Here is a 25,175-nt window from a genome sequence, read left to right on the forward strand (position 1 = left end):
GTCAACATTTCGGTCCGAGACCCTCCCTCTGGACTGAGTGGACGGGAAATAATCAGAGAAAAGAGGTGAGGGGTGGTGACGGGGCTGGAACTGGGGAGTGAGAGGTGGATCCAGGTGAGGGGGAGGTGGGAAGGTGGAAATAGTGACAGGGGTGGGAGGTGAGTGGTTGAGGCAACACGGGGCTGCAGAAGATGGTAATTAATTCCATAGAGGATAAGAAAGAGGTTAGAGAGTATTTGTTATAGAGAGGGCAATGACGATTCACCTGACTGATCCCTGGAGAGGTGGGGTCATAACCTGAAGAAAGATCAAATGTGATAACACTAAATGTCATTTAGAGAGTCGAGGACTGAGAGGTGAACACATTGAAATGCACAGCATCTTTACCGGTTGAACCAGGGACCCCAGTCTCTGAAAAAGGGGATGGGAATCGAGCCCGTGACTCTGTGAGCTGGGGGTGGAGGGAAAGGGATCGGGGTAGACATGGTGTGGAAAAGGAGACTGTATCTAGTGTAAATATGGAATAATGTGGGGAATGCTGCGGATGGTTCGGGCAGTGTGTGAGGGGAGAGGAGCAGAGTCATCAGTTCAGGTGGGAGACCCTCCACCCGTCACCTGATCCCGTTTCTTGTTCACGTTTTTCTGCAGATCTGCAGGTCACTACTCTACGTGTACGTGTAGCTTCAACTTTGTCCCCTTCAGACAAAGCAGTGAGATCCGGATCAAATAGTTCCACACAATTAAAAATAGTTTATTACACTTACACAATTAGAATAGTATAATACATTTTTATTTTTTTATATTTTTGTACTATATATATATATATATACATTTTAAATCACAATTGTTAAAATCTTTTGTTAAGAATTAGGTTCTACTGCTACCGCAGAGACAACGAATTTCATGGCATATGCAGGTGCTATTAAACTTGATTCTGATATTGATATGGGAGACCCACCACCGGTCACCTGTTCCCAGTTACCGCAGATCGTAATGTGAGATTGAAGCATTTTCTATAGATTTGCTTTCCACAGAAATGACAACAGGTCAGTTTCCTTCTGTGGTTCCGGAGCAGAAGCTCAGTCTGTCTAATATTTACACACAATTAAAGTGGGGAATTTGTTTATTATCATCACGTACTGAGCTACAGTGAAAATCTTGCCTGTTGTACCATCCACACTGATCGATACATTACAACAGTACATTGAGCTCATATACAACAAAACAATATCTGCAACAAAGCATTCTGGCTGCAGAGAAAGTGCGGTGCAGATAGACATATGGTGCAGGGTCACGTCGAGTTACATTGTGAGGCCGAGTCCATTTTATCATTCATTTGGCTTATAACCACAGACAGGAAGCCATCCTTCAGCCTGGTGGTACACCAGGTACACCTTTAAGGCTTTTGTATCTCTCTGCCAATGTGGGAGTGGGTTTGCAGCAACAATGCCCAGGTTATGAGGTTCTTTGTGTACATGGCCTACTTTTCCGAGGGAGGGTAGGTGTAGGGAGAGTCCATGGAGTGGGGGCTTGTTTCTCTGATGTTCTCTGCTCTCCAAAGTTCTCTCCAGTTCCTTGCAATCATGGGCAGAGCAGTAGCTATACAAAGGCGTGATGTGTCGACAAGAAGCTCAGAGACCTCGGCCTTCACCCTGCCTTGTGTAGCTGAATCCTGGACTTCCTGTCAGATCGCCGGCAGGTGGTAAGAATGGGCTCCATCTGCTCTGTCTCTCTGACCCTCAGCAGACATACCCCAGAGGGTTGTCTCTTTGGCCCTCTCCTTTACTCTCTGTGCACCCATGACTTGTGTTGCCACCCACAGCTCCAATCTGCTAATTAAATTTGCTGACAATACTACATTGATTGGCCTAATCTCAAATAATAACTTTCAATCGATCAAATGCCTCATGACAAGGTTCAGTCCAAACAAACTTTTCACCCTTCTTCAGGAGATTAGTCAGAGGAAGAGCGATAGCAGCAAAGTTCTTACGATAATATCCATCCATTCCCAGAAACCTTCTAAGAGCCTTCTCAGCAGTCAGAATAGGAACTGGAGAAATTGCCTGAACAGGAGCCAACTTGCCTTGACCTACAACATAGCCAAGACAGGTCACAATGGCATGGCCAAATTCACTCTTAGCCAAGTTAACTGTAAGGCTGGCCTGGGAAAGCCTGTCAAACAGCTTTTCTACTGCAGAGATATGCTCTTCCCAAGTGTCACTCCTTGTGACTAAGTCATCAATATAGGCATCTGTGTGTTCTACCCCTCGAATTACAAAATCAATCATTCTCTGGAATGATCCTGGAGCATTTTTCTTTCCAAAAGGCAAACCATTGTATTCATACAACCCAGATGGTGTCACAAATGCAGAACTTTCTGTACCTCTGTCCGTCAATGGAACACACAAATACCCTTTCAACTGATCGATCTTTGTAAGAAATTAGCTATTCCGACATTATCGATGCAATCATCCACTCTAGGGATAGGACAGGCATCGGTTTTTGTTACTGCATTTACCTTCCCATAATCAGTGCCTCTGAGACCTACTGAATCTGATCCCATGCTTACAACAATTGCTCAGCCAATTTACATTTTCTACGTTCATGCGATATGGGTGTTGTTTAATCGGTTTGGCTTGACCAATATCTACGACATGTACTGAGACCGCGGTTTGCTTGGAAAAATCGGGAAATAAACCTTTAAACTTCAGAATTAATTCCTTCAGCTGTTGCTGTTGCTGTTGCTTTGGCTGCAAATGAGCCAACTTGTTATCAATATTTTCTGGAACAACGGTGTTCATTAGTCCAACTGGGACCATGTTTGCCTTGTGAAAAGTCTCAGATGAGTCAATTGCTTCATTCTCCGGGTTGCCAGATTCATATATTTTGAAAACCACACTCACAGACGGTGCCTGATTGACAAAATAAGGCTTTACCATATTTATGTGTGCCAGGTGTGTTAGTTTACGTAGGTTGTGTGTTGTAATAACATAATCCACATCATTAAATTGAGAGACTATTTCATACGGTCTATTGAATTTCACCTGAAGTGGATTCGTCAACATAAGGCAAGCACCTTATCTCCCACCTGGTATTTACTTTCGCAACCCCGCTTATCAAACCAACACTTCATTTTGTTTTGAGAAATCTTTAAGTTTTGTCTCACTAGACTACAGAATTCGCGTAGATTATTTTTGAACTTTAAAACATAGTCTAACAAGTTAACATGTACATCGCCATCAATCCACTGCTCCTTTTACAAGGTCAAAGCTCACCTCACTCTGCGACTAAATACGAGTTCAAATGGAGTAAAGCCCAATGATTCCTGAACCGACTCTCTTACTGCGAACAAAAGCAAATGTATTCCTTCATCCTAGTCGTTCAACACAGTATGTCTTAATCATTGTTTTGAGGGTAGAAGGAAATCTTTCTAAAGCCCCTTGTGATTCCGGATGGTATGGAGAAGATGTAATTTGTTTTGCTCCCAGTTCATAAACTACCTGCTGGAATAACTCAGTTGTAAAATTACTTCCTTTATCATCCTGGATTTCTTGAGGCAAATCGAATAAAGTAAAAAAAAACACAACACATTTTTAGCTTTAATATTTCTGTGAGGTATTGCCTCTGGGAATCTGGATGCAGTTCACATAATAGTTAGCAGATACTGATGGCCAGCTTTAGTCTCTGGCAATGGGCCAACACAATCCACTACAACTTTGGAAAAGGGTTCACCGAATGCAGCTGTAGCGTTCTCGCTCGGGTGTAATGGAAACGCCGAATTAAATGCCGACATAAACCGTAGTCAATTAAAACAAGGTCGCAGTAAGCTTAACCATTTACTGTTCACTCTTCACATTAACGTATGGTGAAAACTGTTGATAAAACAATACAAGATTGATACAGTATTTGTTCCCTTCTTGATATCACATTTATATTGTAAATACTTGTAAAAGTAAACTACAACTGCATTGCATTAAAGTGCAGCATACAGTCAGAATCTACCTACGCCATGGACCACTTCAAATACACTTCAACACAAACTATCTGCAACGTCTTAACTAACGAAAACATAAACTTTATGGACCATCGTTACTTTTAACAGAGTCAGCGTTAACATTTTAATTCAACATATGGATTATCTATTAACTTACAGCATTGCACTCAATGTGATTTCTAATCCATACAAACAACTTCTTGCACGGCTCTGCTTCTTGCTCTGGTCTGCCTCGTGCGAGCCCCCACCCTTGCATTCATCCGAAACTGGTATTTTCCCACAAGTCGCGGAAAAAGAGGATGTGACATCATCGCATGCCGATATATCTTACAGGCAATGAATATACTTTAAACAATTCTAACTTTAACCAGAAAATACTAACAAATGAATTACTAAGCAAAAATGTTATAAACTAAATAACTGCCATAAAGGCAGCACAGCAGCTATAGGCTGGAGTGGGGCCACTGGGATGACCTGATTAGGTTTAGCCAAAACTTGACAAGTGTGACAAATCCCAGCACTAATTTCTGGTTTACCCTGGTTATCCCTGCTACTCTTTTCGAAACTCTTATTCAGGGTAAACTTAACCTTATGAGTTAAAGCAAACTGATCTGGTAATCTAGCAGACTCCTGCATAGTAGCAGCATCATTTCCATCTAAATACGTCTTTATGTCATCAGGGACGCACTTTTTGAATTCTTCAATTAAAACCAACTCTTTCAAGCTGTTAAAATCATCATTTACATTTTTAGATGTGCACCAGCTGGCAATACACACAAATTTCTCATAAGCAAATTCCATATAAGTCTGGTTCACAGATTTCTTTCAAATTTCTAAACTTTTGCCTATATGCTTCTGGGACCAACTCATAAGCTTTGAGCACAGCCTGCTTCACTGGGTCATAATGTGTGGTGGGTGGCCAGCTGGTTAAGGTGTTGATCTAGCGATCTGAAGGTCGTGATTTCGAGCCTCAGCCAAGGCAGCGTGAGTGGCTTTGAGCAAAGCACTGAACCACACACAGCTCCTGCACGTTTATAGCCCAGTGGCGATGATTGGTGCAGTACAAATAAATCAGCTGCTTCATCAACTGTCAAAGCAGAATAGGCATGCTAAGCCTTCCCCTTTATAACACTATGAGACAATTTTATGTCTGTTTTTCTGCCTCTCCAGCCTGAAACTGCCTCTGCCTTTCCGCAGCCTCCATCTTTATTTTTATTCTCACTTGTACTGGAGCTCAAGCTCACTCGGTTTACTTTCAGGAAACACCTCCAACTCCTCCACTTTAAACACTCCCTCAGATACATAATGTTCCGCTATTATCCTCTGCATCTGTGCCCTCCGCATTGTCAATTTCATTTTAGCAAGTTTTAACCTTTCAGCAATACTCAACAACTCAACCCTTCTGGCGCCCTCTAATGCCTCAGAGGCTGGTGCTTCCTGACATCGATCAACATCCATTGCTGCAAATTTTCCACACAGAAATAAATCAAAAGAGATTTCCCCAATGAAATCGATAATTAATCAATCCTCCTCAAATTTGATCATATCCCAGATGCAGGCCCCATTTTGTTACGAACCATAACGCTTCAGAAACAAACCAGCAGCAACAGACTACTACTGGTGTCTGTTCTGATGTGAAAACCACAATGCTTATTAGTATCCACTTATAATATAGTAACTTAAGCAAGTTAAACAAAAATTAACAGTGTTATGTGTATATATGTGTGTAAATATAACTCCCAAACTATTGAGCTCGGGGGAAACAAGGCTTGGAGCCTTCAGATGGTAAAGTATGAAATTTCAGTTCATCCACAAAATAAGTGATGAGAGAGATATTTGTAATTCAGGGTAAATGTCGAGAGAAGGCAGTTATGTCGAACAGCAAGGGAGATGAGGCTGCGTGCAGAGCTATGGTGGAAATCTTTGTCACATGGTACAAGCAGAATCATCTGCAGCTTAATGTGAAAAAGACTAAGGAGCTGGTGGTGGACCTGAGGAGGGCTAAGGCACCGGTGACCCCTGCTTCCATTCAAGGCATCAGTGTGGACATGGTGGAGGATTAAAAATATCTGCGGATACGAATTGACAATAAACTGGACTGCTCAAAGAACACTCAGGCTATTAACAAGAAGGGTCAGAGCCATCTCTATTTCCTGAGGAGACTGAGGTCCTTTGACATCTGCCAGACGATGGTGAGGATGTTCTACGAGGCTGTGGTGACTAGTGCTATCATGTTTGCTGTTGTGTGCTGGGAAAGAAGGTTGAGGGTAGCAGACACCAACAGAATCAACAAACTCATTCATAATGCCAGTGACGTTCTGGGGGTGGAACTGCGCTCTCTGGCGGTGTCTGAAAAGAGAATGCTGTCCAAGTTGCATGCTATCTTGGACAATGACTCCCATCTGCTCCATAATGTACTGGTTATGCACAGGAGTACATTCAGCCGGAGACTCATTCCACCGAGATGTAACACTGAGCGTCACAGGAAGTCATTCCTGCCTGTGGCCATCAAACTTTTCTAATCTTCCCTCAGAGTGTCAGACACCCTGAGCCAATAGGCTGGTCCTGGACTTATTTCCACTTGCAAAGATTAACTTATTAGTATTTAGTTATTGTTGGTTTTATATTGCTATATTTCTACACTATTCTTGGTTGGTGCGGCTGTAATGGAGCTCAATTTTCCTCAGGATCAATAAAATACGTCTGTCTGTTCTACAGTGTTAAAATGAGAGAACAGTTGCTGTAGATTTTATCCATCATCTTTACAAATCTACATAGAAATTATCACCGAATGTGACTTGTCATGAGGGGTATCATCTTCAACTGAATGACCACATCACACACAGGCAAGGGTTAACACATAAGTGGTCTCCAAAGGATATCCCAAATCAGATCCACTCCTATGCGTAAAATGAGGTGACAACCACACATTCAATGTACAGTGAGTGGATAATTAACCCACCCTTGTGGGCATAGGAATGTTCTAAACAGTGACCTTTGGCCACTATTTCCCTGGTTTCAATCCTTCCATTTTTCATCCGTCTCCGTCTGACTCTGAGTGTCTGTGTCCTCGGTTAAAACGAAACAAGCTGCGAGCGATGTAAACAAGCTGCAGGTCAGAATGATTCACCTTCTTAATTTCTCTCTCTTAAAACAGTCCACAGCAAACGAAACCTAGGGATTCATAGCAACGGCCACTCCCCACTATGAATTGACTTGTGTTCCAGTAGTTGGGCTGACTGGGTGAATCCCTTCCCACATTATGAGCACGTGAACGGCTTCTCCCCTGTGTGAACTCGCTGGTGTCTCTGTAGGTGGGTTGACTGAGTGAATCCTTTCCCACAGACTGAGCAGGTGAACAGCTTCTCCCCAGAGTGAACTCGCTGATGATTCCGTAGGGTGGATGGATCAGTGAATCTCTTCCCACAGACTGTGCAGATGAACGGCTTCTCCCCAGTATGAACTCGATGATGTCTCTGTAGATTGGATGACTGAGTGAATCCCTTCCCACAGAATGAGCAGGTGAATGGCTTCTCCCCAATGTGAACTTGCTTGTGTGCCAGTAGGTGGGATGACTGAGTGAATCTCTTCCCACAGACTGAGCAGGTGAATGGCCTCTCTCCAGTGTGAACTCGCTGATGCCTCAGTAGGGTGGATAGATCAGTGAAGCTCTTCCCACAGACTGAGCATGTGAAAGGCTTCTCCCCAGTGTGAACTCGAATGATGTCTCTGTAGATTGGATGGCTGAGTGAATCTCTTCCCACATTCTGAGCAGGTGAACGGTTTCTCCCCAGTGTGAACTCGCTGATGACTCAGTAGGGTGGATGGATCAGTGAATCTCTTCCCACAGACTGTGCAGATGAACGGCTTCTCCCCAGTATGAACTCGATGATGTCTCTGTAGATTGGATGACTGAGTGAATCCCTTCCCACAGACTGAGCAGGTGAATGGCTTCTCCCCAATGTGAACTTGCTGGTGTGCCAGTAGGTGGGATGACTGAGTGAATCTCTTCCCACAGACTGAGCAGGTGAATGGCCTCTCTCCAGTGTGAACTCGCTGATGCCTCAGTAGGGTGGATAGATCAGTGAAGCTCTTCCCACAGACTGAGCATGTGAAAGGCTTCTCCCCAGTGTGAACTCGATGATGTCTCTGTAGATTGGTTGACTGAGTGAATCTCTTCCCACATTCTGAGCAGGTGAACGGTTTCTCCCCAGTGTGAAATTGCTGATGCTTCTGTAGGGCGGATGTATCAGAGCATCTTTTCCCACATTCTAAGCAGGTAAACGGCTTCTCCCCAGTGTGAACTCGCAGGTGTCTCAGTAAGTGGGTTGACTGAGTGAATCCCTTCCCACAGACTGAGCAGGTGAACGGCTTCGCCCCAGTGTGAACTTGCTGATGACTCTGTAGGGTGGATGAATAAGTGAATCTCTTCCCACAGTCTGAGCAGGTGTACGGCTTCTCCGCAGTGTGAACTCGCTGATGACTCTGCAGGGTGGATGAATAAGTGAATCTCTTCCCACATTCTGAGCAGGTGAATGGCTTCTCCCCAATATGAACACGCTGGTGTGCCATTAGGTCAGATGACTGAGTGAATCCTTTCCCAGAATTTCAGCAGATGACCAGCCTCTGCCCAGAGTGAACTGACTGGTGTGTCCACAGGTGGGATGACCGACTGAACGCCTTCTCACACACAGAACAGGTGAATGGCCTTGCCCAGTGTGAACTTACTGATGTACCTTGAATTGTGATAACCGACTGAATCCATTCCCACTGTCTGAACAGGTGAACAGCCTTTCTCCTGTGTAAAATGATGGGTTGCCAGTTGGTCAAATGACCAAGTGAATCCCTCCCCACAGCTTGAGCAGGAAGGATGGTCAATTGAATCCCTTGCTCCACTTCTTAAATATCAGGACAGAGACAACAAAACTGGTGTGCCATGTTTGAGCTTCCTGGAGACAAATTCCTTCTTGTTTTTAACCTGTGAAAATATTTACAATATCCATCAATGATTGTAGGACAACATTTCAGCTGAGATTACTTGAGTTACCGAGGTTTGACCTGGTATCACACTGTTACAGTGAGGTTCTACCCAAGTTGGACAAAGAAATCATCTCCTGACTGGGCAGAGTGCTGGTATCTGGAATGACCATCAATTCCCTGATGCTCTTCCTGTTTCTATAAGAATGGGGCATTTCTGTCATCTCCAATTTGTACCTTGGTGGAGTTGGACTCTCTCCATTGGTATTATTCCCTGTTCCTGCTGAGCTGCATGGGTGCCTTGCCCCACAGTAACAAAAACAGTCTCATGCAATTAGTCTTTCTTGATGTGCATCTAGGATTTTCTTTTATGTATTATTAATGTAAAGTGCCACAGTTTTAATGCCATATTAAAAATTCCTGTTGAGGTGAGTGGTTTTTCCGTACAGCTGTTAAAAAGACAGAGTGAATTTTTGTAATATTTCACATTCTTGTAGAAAATTACAACACAGAAACAGGCCCTTTGGGCCATCTAGTCTATGCTAAACTATTTAATCTGACCACTCCCGTACCCCTACCATACAGGGACCGACATGAACCTCTGAAATGTTGAAATCGAGCTCGCATGCACCACTTGTGCTGGCTGCTCATTCCACACCCCGATGACTGTCTGTGTGAATAAGTTTCCCCTCATGTTCACCTTAACATTTCACCTTTCACCTTTAACCCATGGCCTCTGGTTGTACTCCCACCCCATCTCAGTGGTAAAAGTCAGCTTGCATTTACACTATCTATGCCCCTCTATCACAATCAAATCTCCCCTCAATCTCCTACAGTGCAAGGAATAAAGTCCTGACCTGTTCAATCTTTCCTTATAACCCAAGTATTCCAGACCTGGCAACATCCTTGGGAAATTTCTCTGAACTCTTTCAAAGTCCTTACATCTTTCCTGTAGGTTGGTGACCAAAACTGTACTCAGCACTCCAAATTAGGCCTCACCAATGTCTTCTACAAGTCAACATAACATCCATCTATTGTTGTCAGTACTTTTGTTCATGAAGGCCATTGGGCTAAAATCTTTCCTTCTATCTCTATCTAACTGTGATACCACTTTCAGTGAATTAAGGACTTTCTTCTACAACAGCTCCCTTTCTTCTACAACACTCCTCCGTGCCCGACCAGTCACTGTGAAAGACCTCCCTCGGTAGGTCAGACCAAAGTGCAACAACTCACACTTGTCTGCATTAAATTCCTTTTTCCATTTCTAAAACCATTTTGCCAGCTGGTCCAGATCGCCCTGCAAGTTTAAATGCTTTTTTGGCATTGAGTAGATGGGACAAACAGCCTGTTTCTTTACTGAACTTCTCCATGTTTATATGGCAGAGAAGCTGGCCAAACTTGTTTGGAAGGTAAAGGGTAGGTGTGACAATTGAGCAGCAGTGGCCGGAGTTTCTGGAGCAATTTGGGACCTGAGTGATTCCACAGAAGTGGAAGCATCAGAAAGACAGAAGGACACAACTGTGGCTAAAATGAGAAGCCAAAGCCAACATAAATGTCAAAGAGAGGACAAACAAAAGAACAAATATTCGGAAGCTTTGAGAAACCAAAAGACAACAAAAAAATTCAGATGAGCTCAGTGTGTGGAATTATGACTTGTAGTCATTAATGTGTCTCGGTAGCACCCAACATTCTGACACATTTAGAGGAATAATATATACGAGGCTTCAATTTCTCTTCAAAAGCAAGGTTCCCTGGACCAGTTACCTTTCAACTTTCATTTTGGCAGGCACATACAAACTCTGCATCCTCAAAAATTTCACATCTGAAGGCCTCCCACTTACAGGTACTCCTTTGCCAGGAGACAACCTGTCCCAAACCACACTTGTCAGATCCTTTCTGATACCATCAAAATTGACCTTTCTCCAATTTAGAATCTCAACCCATGGTCCAGACCTCTCTTTTTCCATACTTACTTTGAATCCCATGGCATTATGATCACTAATTTCTGTCACCAGCCCTGATCATTTCCTAACAGCTTATTGCACACTTCTACATCAGGAATTCTATGTACTGATTAAGGGCACATTTGACAAACTCTACCACATCTAGTCCTTTTACAGTGTAGGAGTCCCAGTCAATATATGGAAAGTTAAAATCACTTTTTGTTTATTGGCATGGTCTGCAATCTCTCTACAAATTTGTTCCTCTAAATCCCTCAGACTGTTCGCTGCAACCAAGTCCCAATATTGGTTACAATATCATAATTCCCTGTCCTGAGCTCATCTGGCTTTCCTACGATGCTTCTTGCATTGTGATATACACAGCTCAGCACATTCATTGCACCAGGCTCAACCATCTAACTGCTGAATCTATCTATGATCTGAACATCTGACTGGTGTCAAGGAAACAAACCCTCCATCATTGTCACAAAAACAAAGGAGCTGATTGTGGACGACAGGAGGAATGGAGACAGGATAACCCCTGTTGACATCAATGGATCTGGGGTTAAGAAGGTGAACAGCTTTAAGTTCCTCGGCATAAACATTACAAAGCACCTTACATTGTCTGTACATACCGGCTGTGTTGTGAAAAGAGCACAGCAGTACCTCTGTCACCTCAGATACTTGAAAAAGTTGGGGATGGGGACCAAAATCCTGAGGACTTTCTACAGGGACACAATTGAGAGCATCATGTCTGGCTGCATCACTGCCTGGTAAGGGAATTGTACTTCCCTTAATTGCAGGAAACCTCAGAGAGTGTGGCAGACAGCCCAGCACATCCGTAGTGGTGAACTTCCCACTATTCAGTACATTTACACAGACAGGTGTATAAAAAGGGCCCAAAGGATATCAGGGACCAAATTCACCAAAACCACAATCTGTTCCTGCTGCCACCATCCAGGAAATGGTACCACAGAAAAAGCACCAACAGGCTCCGGGACATCATCTTCCACCAGGTCATCAGACTGATTAATTCATGCTGATACAATTGCATTTTGATGTTATATTGACTGTCCTATGTACAAACGATCTATCATAAATTATCATAAATTGCACATTGCACATTTAGATGGAGACATAACATAAAGATTCCTACTGCTCATGTTTATGAAGTATGTATCTAATAAAGTCAATTCAATTCAATCTCTCCATTATCTGTTTGGTCATTCTGGCTCCCATTCCGCTTACAGCTTATTTTAACCACATCACCTGCTCCACCCCCACTGGCACGTCTTACCACTTGGATATCAGTCTCCTCTTGTTCTGTTCCATTAACTAATGAATCCTCTATCATCCCTTCGACTTTTCTCTGTCAGGTAGTCCCCTTCACCACCAGTTTCTAAAGTGGTCTACCTTTTGTTGTGTTTGATGGGCACAAGAGTACTCTGCAATGGCTATTTAACCTCATTCCCCTTCCTGACTCTCTCCCAGTTTCCTGTGTCCTGCACCTTGGGTGTAACTCACATCTCTTCATGTCATATCTATCATTCCCTCCAACTCCCAGATGATCCGGAATTCATTCATTTCAGGTTCCAACTCCTTAACGTACAAGGTGCACATCTTCTAGGTGAGGACATCAGGGACACTGGAGGTCTCACCACCTTCCCACCAATGTCTCCTCTAATTTGTAATGACCAGTGTGCACAAAAATCATGTACTGTACACTTTTTTAACTCGGTGACATGTGCACAGTGAATTTTATACAGAGAGGTAATTGTTTTCACAGCTAGCAAATCACTGTTGATAAGTACTTTGATCTCCCCTGGGTTTGATCGAGTTCATCTGCACTCTCACACAACCTATGTAGCAGGCCTGTAATGGGTAATGAAGGATTTTCTCATCAAAGCTTTTGCATATTGTCCATATGTGGTTTGCTTGCTAAATTATGCTTTAAAAAGTCCGATTTGCAAATATTACTCCACTTCTTCACACTTACAAATTCTCCAGCACCTCTTGCATTGCCACAATACACACAGGTAACACCAGTTTCTATACTGGGCATAAATATTTCCCCTGAACCCTCCTGAGGAATTGAGGGTATATAAAAAATTCATTTTGAACCTGTGTAACCTCTGGCTAAAAGAATAATTGCAAATGAATAGGAATTTTGAACTGAAGTGAACTCAGTCTTCAGCATTTAGCTAAGACAGACTCATTACCAGTTCTCTGTGGCTTGCAGAGAGACACATTGAGAGCTGATCAGATTATACATTGTATCCTTGTTTGGGTAAAGGGAGGAGGACTCACTGATAGGGACAGGAATGAACATCTGTTTATAATTATGTCTTGCAAAGGGAATAACTGATAAGGACTGGAAAGTACATCCATTTATAATTAAAATCATTTAACAAACTCTGATATCTAAGTAATTAAGTTTTGCACCAACACACTTAGTGGGCGTGCCAGTTCAAATAACATCTTGCAATATTAATGTATGGGATGTACTGTGTATAAACATATGGCTTTAACCTAAGTCATTCGACTTCTCAGAAGGTGGCAGTGCTTACGTGCCTTCCCTTTGACAACTGGGTCTCAAACTCCTGCGGGCATTTGAATGCACAATATACCGTGGTGTTGATAAGAAGCTGGCCTCCTGAGTTTTATTCAGATTCAACTTTAACATTCGGCATCATGAACAGGATCCCAATACAGGGAGTGCCAAGCAGACGGGCTGAGTAAGCAGCTGGACCACTCTGGGGACTGTGGAGACCAAACTGGAGCCGAATGTGTATTTTAAATTTGTCACTCACCATCAGTTCCTTTGGATGTATGGTGCCTCACCCAAGGCTGATCACATACCTTGACAGGATCAGGAAAGAATTTGTTGGGAGATTGGTATAAGGTAGGCAAAATTTTACTAAGTGGCCAAGAGGCAGACATGCCAGGTAAATTCATCAATTAAGCAGGAGGTGCCAGCCGGGTAAATTTATCTCATTGTTAATTGAGCAGGAGGCTTTGTGCCCAATAAATTAGTTAGAGACCATTGGTCAATTGCAGTCGATTGATACGAGTGGGCCAGCAGCAGCCCGACACAACTTGTGTGAGAGTTCTCCAGACAAGGAAAAATATTTGTGAATAGTGAGTGCAGTGCTGAATAAGAAATTGGGAAACAAAATGTGGCCACGGATGGGGGAGGGTGGAGGAGCCTGGGTTATTACCTCATGAGAACCAGCAGTAAATTTGATTTGGAAAAAGAACTGAGGAAAGAAGTGGAAATTGCTGAAAAGGGAATGGAAGGAAAAGGCAGTTGTAAAGGAGAAAGCCACTGGTGGCATCGTGGCTTGGTGTTGGGACTTTGAGGAGAGAGGTCCCGAGTTCGAATCCAGCCAACTCCCTAGCACACTTTCATCTGTGCTGGGTTAGAGCTGGTGAAAAAAACAACTCACCCAGCAGAAGGCAATGGCAAACTACTGCTGTAACCCAGATGTAGTGGTCCATGTAGGGACCAACGATGTAGGTAAGGTGAGTGAGGGGGTCCTGCTTAGAGAGTTCAGGGAGTTAGGAGTGAAGCTGAAAGGCAGGACCTCCAGGGTGACAATCTCGGGATTGCTATCTGTGCCACGTGCGAGTGAGGCGAAGAATAGAATGATTATGCCCATCAATACGAGGCTGAGAGCATGGTGCAGGAAGGAAGGGTTCAGGTTTTTGGATAATTGGTCTTTGTTCCAGGGACATTGGGATCTGTTTCAAAGGGAAGGACTACATCTGAACTGGAGGGGTACTAACATTCTTGCAGGAGTGGTTGCCAGTGCTGCTTGGGGGGGGGGTTTAAATTAGATGTGCAGGGGGCAGGGATCCAGATCCAGAGGGTTGGTCAGAAGGAGCATGGGGTTAAATGTGTAGAAGGTTAGGGTGATCTTGAGAAGGTCATCAAAATTCAGGGTGCAATTAGCCCAATGGAAGTTCAAGGAGCTGGGTTAGGTACAGTAGACAGTGTTTTAAGCAAAGAGAGGAGGAATGGGCTCAGAATTCTATACTTGAATGCGCGTAGTGTCAGAAATAAGACAGATGAGCTTGAAGCTCAGATGAAATGGGGAACTACGATATTGTTGGGATAACGGAGACATGGCTGCAAGGAGATCAGGCCTGGGAATTGAGTGTACCAGGGTATACGTGCTATCGTAGAGACAGAAATATGGGAAGATGGGGTGGGGTGGCCCTTTTGGTGAGGAATGAGATTCAGTCCTTAGCAAGAGGTGACTTGGGAACAGGGGATGTAGAGTCTGTGTGGATTGAGCTGAGGAACAGTAAGGCTAATGGGTGTTGTGTACAGGCCCCCAAACAGTAGCATGGATATTGGGGACAAGTTGATTAGGGAGTTAACATTGGCATGTGCTAAAGGTAATGCAGTCGTTATGGGAGATTTCAACATGCAGGTGAACTGGGAGAATCAGGTAGGTGCTAGACCCCAGGATAGGGAGTTTGTGGAGTGTCTTAGGGATGTATTTTTGGAACAGCTTGTGCTTGAGCCAACCAGGAACGAGGCTATACTGGACTTGGTGATGTGTAATGAACAGGAATTGATAAGTGATCTTGAAGTTAAGGAGCCATTAGGAAGTAGTGATCATAACATGATAAGTTTTTATCTGCGATTTGAGAGGGATAAGGGCAGATCAGAGGTGTCAGTGTTGCAATTAAATAAAGGAGACTACGGAGCCATGAGGGAAGAGCTGGCCAAAGTTAAATGGGCGGATGCCCTGGCAGGAAAGACAGTGGATCAGCAGTGCAATATATTCTTGGGGATAATACAAAAGATGCAAAAGCAGTTCATTCCAATGAGAAGGAAGGATTCAAAGTAGGGGAAGGGGCCACAGTGGTTATCAAAGGAAGTCAGAGATTGTATAGCATTAAAGAAAAAGTAGTATGACAGGGCTAAGATGAGTGGGAATACAGATGATTGGGGAAGTTTTAAGGAACAGCAGATCTTAACTAAAAAAGCAATACAGTGAGAAAAAAATCAGGTATGAGCTCAGTCTAGCCAGGAATATAAAAGGGGATATCAAAAGCTTTTTTAGCTATGTGAAGAGAAAGAAGATAGTTAAGAACAATGTTGGCTGCTTGAAGAATGAATTGGGAGAAATTGTTATGGGAAACAGGGAAATGGCAACAGAATTTAATGCGTACTTTAGATCTGTATTCACCAGGGAGGACACAAGCAATCTCCCAGATGTATGGATGGTCCAGGGTTATAAGATATCAGAGGAATTGAGACAGATTGACATTAGGAAAGAAACTGTGATGAGTAGACTGGTAGGACTGAAGGCTAATAAATCCCCGGGTCCAGATGGTCTGCATCCGAGGGTTCTAAAAGAGGTGGCTCAGTGAATTGCGGATGCATTGGTAATCATTTTCCAATGTTCCTTAGATTAAGGATCAGTTCCTGAAGATTGGAGAGTGGCTAATGTTATCCCACTTTTCAGGAAGGGAGGGAAGGAGAAAACGGAGAACTATCGTTAGGACGTTAGCCTAACGTCAGTCGTGGGGAAGATGCTTGAGTCCATTATTAAGGACGAAATAGTGGCACATCTTGATGGCAGAAATAGGATTAGGCCGACCCAGCATGGATTTACCAAGGGCAAATCATGCTTGACTAATCTGTTGGAGTTTTTTGATGGTGTAACAAGGATGTTAGACGAGGGTAAGCCAGTGGATGAAGTGTGCCTAGATTTTCAGAAGGCATTCGATAAGGTGCCACATAGGAGATTGGTGAGTAAAATCAGAGCTCATGACATTGAGGGCAGGGTTTCAACATGGATAGAAAACTGGTTGGCAGATAGAAAGCAGAGGGTAGCAGTGAATGGGTGTTTCTCGGACTGGCTGGAGGTGAATATTGGGGTACCACAGGGCTCTGTATTGGGACCACAGCTCTTTACGATTTATGTCAACGATTTAGTTGAGGGCATTGAAAACTATATCAGCAAGTTTGCTGACGATACTAAACTGAGTGGCAGTGTGACATGCGAAGAGGACGTTAGGAGAATACAGGGAGACTTGGATAGCCTGGGTGAGTGGGCAGATACTTGGCAGATGTCATTCAATGTGAATAAATGTGAAGTTATCCACTTTGGAAGCAGGAACAAGAGGGTAGAGTATTGTCTGAACGGTGTAGAGTTAGGTAAGGGAGAAATGCAAAGAGACCTAGGAGTCCTAGATCACCAGTCAATGAAGGTGAATGAGCAAGTGGAACAGGCAGTGAAGAGGGCAAATGGAAAGTTGGCCTTTGTTACAAGGGGAATAGGGTACAAGAGCAAAGATGTCCTTTTGCATTTGTACAGGGCCCTGGTGAGACCACACCTGGAATATTGTGTACAGTTTTGGTCTCCAGGTTTAAGGAAGGACATTCTGGCAATTGAGGAAGTGCAGCATAGATTCACTAGGTTGATTCCTGGGATGGCAGGGCTGTCTTACGCAGAGAGATTGGAGAGATTGGGCTTGTACACGCTAGAATTGAGGAGATTGAAAGAGAACCTGATTGAAATGTTTAAGATAATTAAAGGATTTGATAGGATTGAGGTAGGTAATATGTTCCAGATGTTGGGAGAGTCCAGTACCAGAGGGCATGGATTGAGAATAAGAGGTCAGTTATTTAAAACAGGGTTGAGGAAGAACTTCTTCTCCCAGAGAGTTGTGGAGGTGTGGAATGCACTGCCTTGGAAGACGGTGGAGGCCAATTCTCTGGATGTTTTCAAGAAGGAGCTAGATAGATATCTGATGGATAGGGGAATCAAGGGATATGGGGCCAAGGCAGGGACTGGGTATTGATAGTGAATGATCAGCCATGATCTCAGAATGGAGGTGCAGACTCGAGGGTCTACTTCTGCACCTATAGTCTATTGTCTGTTGTAACATGCCTTGTACATGATTTCCCACACAGCGGCATGGAAGGAAATTCTCGGCTAACTGGAAAAAATTCCGGATGTGACATACCTTTAAAGTGGAATAGTATATTATCAGCACGTTGGAGGAATAATACATGTGATAAAGGGACAGAGTTCTGGTCACCAACCATTTTAAGCCCAAGATCCCCTACCTTGGCCTTAATAAAATGCAAGATTGACCCCAGATCAATTAGTTCCACGCATGCGCACCAGGGCAGAAAAGACCAGAAGTAAAACCCCACAACGTGGAAGTAGAAACAATGTATAAAGACTGGGGCACCCGCCCTTTTTTTTGCACCGCAGTCCGGTTTAATATTGACAATATTCTTGCGGACTGGCCGACGGGGGATGGGGTGGGTGGGGGTGTTAAACACGATAGGAATACAGTGATAATCGAAGCAGGTTCCTTATGTCTGGTCTATTCTGTAATTTAGTTTTCGCAGCTCTCAGCACTTAGCTTCTGTCCCGCGCTGCTCACGGTTTCTCCGCTGAAAAAACTCAACACATTTGCATTTAAGTGCAAATGCTTGGACTTGGGGTACCAAAGCAGTTTTGAGGGCTTCATTGCCTCATTGGACAGCCTCCTGCCAGCCCGCCGCCAGATGCCTTGGCTTGGTTTGGTTGGTCGTGCGTCGGGTGAGAGGACAATGTCGAGGCCGGAGGTCCCTGTGCCGGGGCCGCGGCAGTCACAGTCTGGAAAGAGTGACCAACTGAGCAAGGAGTGTGACAGGGCACGTGCCCGGCCTCCCTTGTAGGACCTATCAGCTGACAAAAGTTTGTTTCAGTAGATCACAGCACAGTAGCTGCTCTGATACCCATGAAATGCTGAGCCCGAATTACGTCGTCTGCGTACATTTTAGCACCGGATTCCCCACGAACATTCAGTGTGCGAAACAGGTTTAGAGGCAGCACTCCAGGCCAGTAGTGACGGCACTTCCCACCGGCCACCCGAGGCCAACCGGTGATCTCTGGCATGAGGGTGCCACTGCGGTTCGGCGACTGATGACCTCGCGTGCACTCAAGTTCAACAGTGGGCTGACAGGGAATGAGGAAAGGTGCAGCTGACTCATGTTGTTTCCTCGCGGCCCAGTGGTTGGGGACACTGTGTAGTTACACGCATGTAGAATGAATGGAACTAAAACCCCACAACCCGGAAACAATCTCTCAACAGTATTTGTGTATTTATTTTTCTTTTTTTTTGGGATCTACTGGGAAAGTCTCAAAGGTAGACTAGTCGATTGCAATCGACAGGTTGGTGACCACTCGGATGGAGGGAAGTACTGCAGTAGGAACACCAAAGTTTGGGAGACATTAAAAACAGAGCGTGAATGGGTGGATGGGCGCCGAAAATGACAGCAGGGAAAACAACGTAAGCAAACCAAGGCCGGCCCACATAGGAGAGAAGGGCAGCAATGTCAGTCTAAAGTTCGAACTGATAGGGAAACACGGGATCCCGAACCTGTGTCTGGCATATCGACCCTGTAGGGGTTTTCTGGCCTGCTAAAGCACTTTCGCAGGAGACCAAGCCTTTAATGATGGGAAGCTGTCCCCCCAATTTAATGCCCTACTGCTCCAATGCTTACCAACTAAGTTAGCCAACATCATTAACAAATCATATGGATTGGCCTGACAATGACCAAAATCGAATGCAATGAGCTTTGACATATCATTGGAACAGGGCTTTCAAATGCCAATCAACCCCGAAGAGAACTAATATTACAGGTGAATGGAGACTGCCTCTGTCTGTCGATGGAGTAGCACTAATTCTGTGCTGCTCTTAGTTTTCTCTCCCGCTCACAGATTAAATTTTGAATTTCAAATTTTTAATTGCTGATTCTTGAAGGGGAGTGATATGTTTATGTCTACGAGAAGTGGGAAGAATCTGCATGAACCTACTGACAAAGGTAATGCAAAAGGAAAGACGCCGAAGGAAAGATCTGATGAAATGCCATCATGGGCTGAAGATATCGCTCGGACACTGAAATCAATTCAAGATCAGAATAGGGCAATTAAAGGTCAACTGGAAAAGAATATAATGGAATGAACTTATTTCTGGGAAAACTTAAAGATATGGAAACTCAAGTTAATAAACATGACGAGGAATTGAAGTCAACTAAGCAAAAACTGTCTGAAACTACAACCCATTTGGAAAAATATCGTTACTAAGATTATTGATTTGGAAACTAAGTCTCGCAGAAACAACATACAAATCATTGGATTGCAGTAAGGAGCTGAAAATGGAGAATTACTGGTTTACTTTGGTAAGCTCTATCATGATCTATTTCTGACTATTTCATCACAGCTACCTGCTATTGAAAGAGCACACAGGCTGTCCACTTCGAAATTTACTCAACCAGACCAAGATTTATTTTGGCTTGTTTTCGTCACTTTAAAATTAAAGATCAAATAATGCGACAGGCAAGAAAACAGAGTTTTCAGAGTCAATGAGTCTGAGCTCCATTTTTATGAAGATTATCCAAAAGAAGTAATGGAACAAAGAGCAAGATTTGCTTTGGTAATGAAACAAGCACATGATAAGAACTGATTCCCCTCTTTGAGTTACCCGACAAGAATGAAAGCTTTTCCTCCTAATTCTTCCCCATGTACTTTCTTTGACCCAAAAGTGGAGCTGGATTTTGTCCTGTCACCACCACTGACGTTACTACTGAATGAACTATCTGAAAAGCTGTTTGTTTATCTGTATATTACTCACACTATGAAAAGAAGATATATGAAGGCTATTTGGATATTTCATTGACAGATTAATAAAAGAAGAAAAGAAAACCTGCTCATCATTACATTCCATTGGATTTTTTTTTTGGAAAGAAGATTTACGGATCAGGTTTGACTGTTTAAATGGTTAATTACATATTTGACTGAGAAAAGAGGATAAAAGGATTTGTTCCTTTTATCTAATATTTGGTTTGATTTTTTTTTGTTGTTTCTTAAATTACTAACTGGTAGTCTTCTTTTCTACCAACAGGGTTTCTTTTTATATATTTATCTGGGAGGGTTAAGTTACTATGATTTGACTAATTAATATTTCCATCAATTTAGTTCCGTTAAGTATACTACTAACTTATTTTAATCTGTTTTATTATAGAGCCCTATAACTGAATTTAAAGTTTTCTTAGGGATTTAAAGCTAAACTTGAGATGGGGCTGGTTTTTCTCTCTAAGAGATTATATTATTTTGGTTCTTTTTCTGTTTAACACATGATAGAATGTAAACACTCTCCTTTGTTGAGATTTTACTGCCTTTCTTGCAAGGTCATTTTATATATTTTATGTACTGGCTGGGGGGAGGCAGAGACGGGACCAACAGAGTGGCCCATGTCTTCGCATCTATCTTAGTTCACTTGCCTTTTTTTCAGACTTTTGGGAGGGTGGGTGGGTTTAGAGTTAGGAGTTTTTTCCCATTGGGTGGTTCCAGAGCATGCGTGTTTTCTATCCGGCTTTATTCTTCATCACTGCCATCTTTGATAATCCTGTATTGGGATGTATTGCGCATGTATAAAGTAAATTAGAATAAAATTATAGTATGGCAGTTAAATGGATTCATGTAATAATTTGGAATATACGTGGTTGGAATTATCCTATTAAACAAAAAAGACTTAACATTATTATTCGGTTCCAACCTGATATAATTTTTGCTCAGGAGACGCGTATTAAGGCAGGAGATCAAAATAGATTTTTTCGCTGGTGGAATGGAAAACAACTCCATGCTACTTCTCACAGCAAAAGTAAGGGTGCGTCTATCTTTATTAAATCTAATATATTTACTCAAGAGGATATTGAATCAGATTTTTAATTGTTAAAGGAGTGATTTGTAATAGAAAGGTTGCTTATGTTAATTTGTATGGTCCTAATTTACATGATACTTTTTTTTTAAAAATTTTGTTAATGGGTGGGGATTTTAACTGTTGCTTAAATCCTATGATTGATAAGAGCTCAACTAATCAACGACTTCCAAATCATTTTGCGTCAGTTATTAACTCTTTTTTGACCGATTTTGTGTTGATCAAATTATGGAGGCATTTACACCCTGATAAGAGAGAATATTCTTTTTTTATTCCAGGTTTATAAATATATTTGAGGATTGATTATATTATAGTTGATCCCCGTCTTTTGCCTAAAGTTAAAAACTGTAAATATGATGCTATTGCTATACCTGATCATGGGCCTTTGAGTTTGTCCTTTGAATTTGACAATGACATTTTTGGCCGTCAACCATGGCACATGTCTCAGACTTTATTGTAAAGCTCTGATAAAACTTTATAAGTTTTATCGAAAGCCAGATAATAGAATATTTTTCTTTTTAATGATATAGGCTGTATGTCTAAATTAATTATATTAGATACATTCAAAGCATTTTTACATGCTCAGATTATTTCTTATTCAACTAAACTTAAAAAACAGACTAAAGCAAAATTAGATAAAATTTCAAAACAAATTAAAGATTGAGATAATATCTATGTGACTTCCCCTAATATTGACATTTTAAAAAAGGGTGGAACTTCAATCATAATATAACCTATTATTAACGCATTCAATTGAAGTTGATCTACTTAAGTTAAAGAGCCAATTTTGTATGTTTGGAGATAAAAATGATAAACTACTTGCATCTCAATTAAAATCAGCTGGAGCCAAGAGGCAAATTTTGAAAATTCGTAGAAAAGATGGTACCAAGGCTCGGCACTATGAAGAAATTAATAAGATGTTTCAAGACTTTTATACTGAACTTTATAAATCTCAATGTCCGGTAGACTCTTCTGAAATGAATGTTTATTTTACGAACGATTGCTTTTCTAAAATTTCTGTTGAGGATCAAAAAAACTCTGGATGCCTAAATAACTGAATCCAAAATTCATAAAGTTCTTTTCTCAATGCAGTCTGGGACGGCCCTGGGACTTGCTGGTTATCTTGTAGAATTTTATAAAAAATTTGGAAAATTGCTTTTTCCATATATGTTCGAGATGTTTAAAGAATCTTTTGTGAAAAATGATTTACCCCCTACTTTTTATGAAGCTTCTATTTCTTTAATTCTCAAAAAGGATAAAGATCCTTCTGATTGTGCCTCATACAGACCAATTTCATTATTGAATGTTGATGCTAAGATTCTCTCAAAGATAATGGCCAATTAGTTGGAGAGTATATTCGGTAAAATCATTTTTAAAGATCAAACAGGGTTTATAAATGTCATTATTCTTTCTCAAATGTTCGGAGATTATTTAACATTATATATTCACCTTCTAAAACTCCACAATGCCTTATATCGTTGGATGCTGAAAAAGCATTTGATTGAATCGAATGCAAATATTTATTTAATGCTTTATAAAAATTTGGTTTTGGTATTAATTTTAATAATTGGATTAAAATGATATATAAAGCTCCTATTGCTACTGTTGTCACTAATAACTGTAAGTCTCCTTTTTTCGGCTATCACGGGGGACAAGCCAAGGTTGTCCATTAAGTCCTTTGTTATTTCACTTAAGATTAGAGCCCCTTGCTATTGCTCTTTGTGAAGCCGAAAATATTCATGGCATTTTTGTGAATGAGACCATGCGCAAGATCTCTCTATACACTGCTGATTTATTGGTATATATATCCAAGCCTGAATAATCTATTTCTGCTTTGCTAAAATTATATGACAAATTTGGAGACCTATCAGGATATAAAATAAATTTGAGTAAAAGTGAATTACTTCTTTAAAAGAATCTGTCACTATATATGATAATATTCCTTATAAAGTTATGGATTCTTTTAGATATTTAGGTGTTATAATTACTAAAGAAAATCAGGATTTTTATAAAGCCAATTTTCCTCATTCAGTGGACTTTTTTTAGATTTGTTTTTACAAGACTGTTTAATGTCTTTTTCACAGTTAATAGACAAATATGATATCTCTAATGCACATTTTTTCAGATATTTACAGGTTGAGAATATTTTGCTTGATTTTTTACCGATTTACCCCTCGCCCTGTTCTTTAAATTTGGCTTATGCTATTTTTCAGTTTAAACCTTTTCAAAAATAATTGATAGCAATCCTTTATAAACAGTTGATGAATGCTTGCATGTCGCCTAATGATAAGGTTCAACGCACCTAGGAAGTAGAACTTCAACATTCACTTTCAGGTAATCAATGGAGTAAAATTTATTATTTAGTCAATAATTCATCTGTCTGTGCATGCCATATCTTAATTCAGTTTAAGATTGTACACAGCGCCCATATGTCCAAAGGTAAATTGGCACATAATTGTTCCAATACAAGCCCTATTTGTGACAGATGTTATGCAGAAGTGGCTACTCTAACTCGTATGTTTTGGTCATGTGTAAGTTTAAACAATTTTTGGAGGGATATGTTTGGAATATTATCTAAAGCAATAGATGTGCATGTTCAACCTAATTCTCTTACAGCAATTTTTGGGGTTATTCCAGAATAAGCAAGTGAAGTGTCTTCTTCTGCCCAACAAAATGTTTATATTTATTTCAGAATATTCCTGTTTTTTTTTAACTAAGAAGTTTTTTGATCGGATTGATTCTATTATTCTATCTTTTATTTGGGATAATAAAAGACCAAGAATTGGTAAATGTCATTTGCAAAAGTTGAACAAGGATGGAGGTCTCATTTTGTCTAATCTAAGAATGTATTATTGGGCTGTTAACTTGCGGTATTTGTCCTTTTGGTTATATTAGGAATGATCGGCCAATTTGGGTAGTCATGGAACTGAGAGCGGTGAAACAGTTTTATTTAACTTCGTTATTAGGAGATACTCTACCCATAAAATTAGCTAAAGTTGCTAATTTAAACCTATATCCTGTGGTTAAGCACTCTTTACAAATTTGGATCCAATTCAGCAATTTTTTTCATCTTAAAAAAGTTAAACTTTGAGGTATAATTTATCGTAATATTTTTTAAACCTTCTTGAAGTGATCCAAATTTTTTTACTTTGGAAAAATAAAGGTATTAATTCTTTTTTGGATTTATTAAAAGAAAGCAGATTGATGTCTTTTGAACAATTTGTTGATAAGTACGCTCTCTTGTCAATAATTTCCTCTTTTATGAGGCATTGTAAGTGTTGTTACTTTGATGCAGTTGTGCTATTTTTGAATAATAATAATAATAAAAAGATATGAAAAGAATATTAAATATGTTTAGTGGGAAAGAAGGATGCAAGCGGTCTATATCTGCAGATCAGAAATGGGAACAACAACCTACCAAGGGACAGGTGGGGACAACAACCCGTTTAGAAATTGACAAGCAAGGATGCTTCCTACCATGAGTACTACCCCTCAGGAAGAGCCCAATGTAATATTGACAGTTGCTG

The 25,175-nt window shown here is 41.4% G+C and overlaps 1 protein-coding gene across 1 annotated transcript in view; it reads right to left on the reverse strand.

The window, feature by feature from the left end:
• Nucleotides 1-7,536: 7,536 nt before the first annotated feature.
• Nucleotides 7,537-25,175, reverse strand: part of LOC132386490 (gastrula zinc finger protein XlCGF7.1-like) — a 27,207-nt gene continuing 9,568 nt past the window's right edge. Inside the window, exon 3 of the mRNA XM_059958782.1 lies at nt 7,537-8,972. Coding sequence (XP_059814765.1) covers nt 7,655-8,566 — 912 coding nt within the window. The 5' untranslated portion in view covers nt 8,567-8,972 and the 3' untranslated portion in view covers nt 7,537-7,654. The remainder of the gene's footprint in view (nt 8,973-25,175) is intronic.

Source organism: Hypanus sabinus, unplaced genomic scaffold, assembly GCF_030144855.1.
Source record: "Hypanus sabinus isolate sHypSab1 unplaced genomic scaffold, sHypSab1.hap1 scaffold_118, whole genome shotgun sequence".
Taxonomy (NCBI): domain Eukaryota; kingdom Metazoa; phylum Chordata; class Chondrichthyes; order Myliobatiformes; family Dasyatidae; genus Hypanus; species Hypanus sabinus.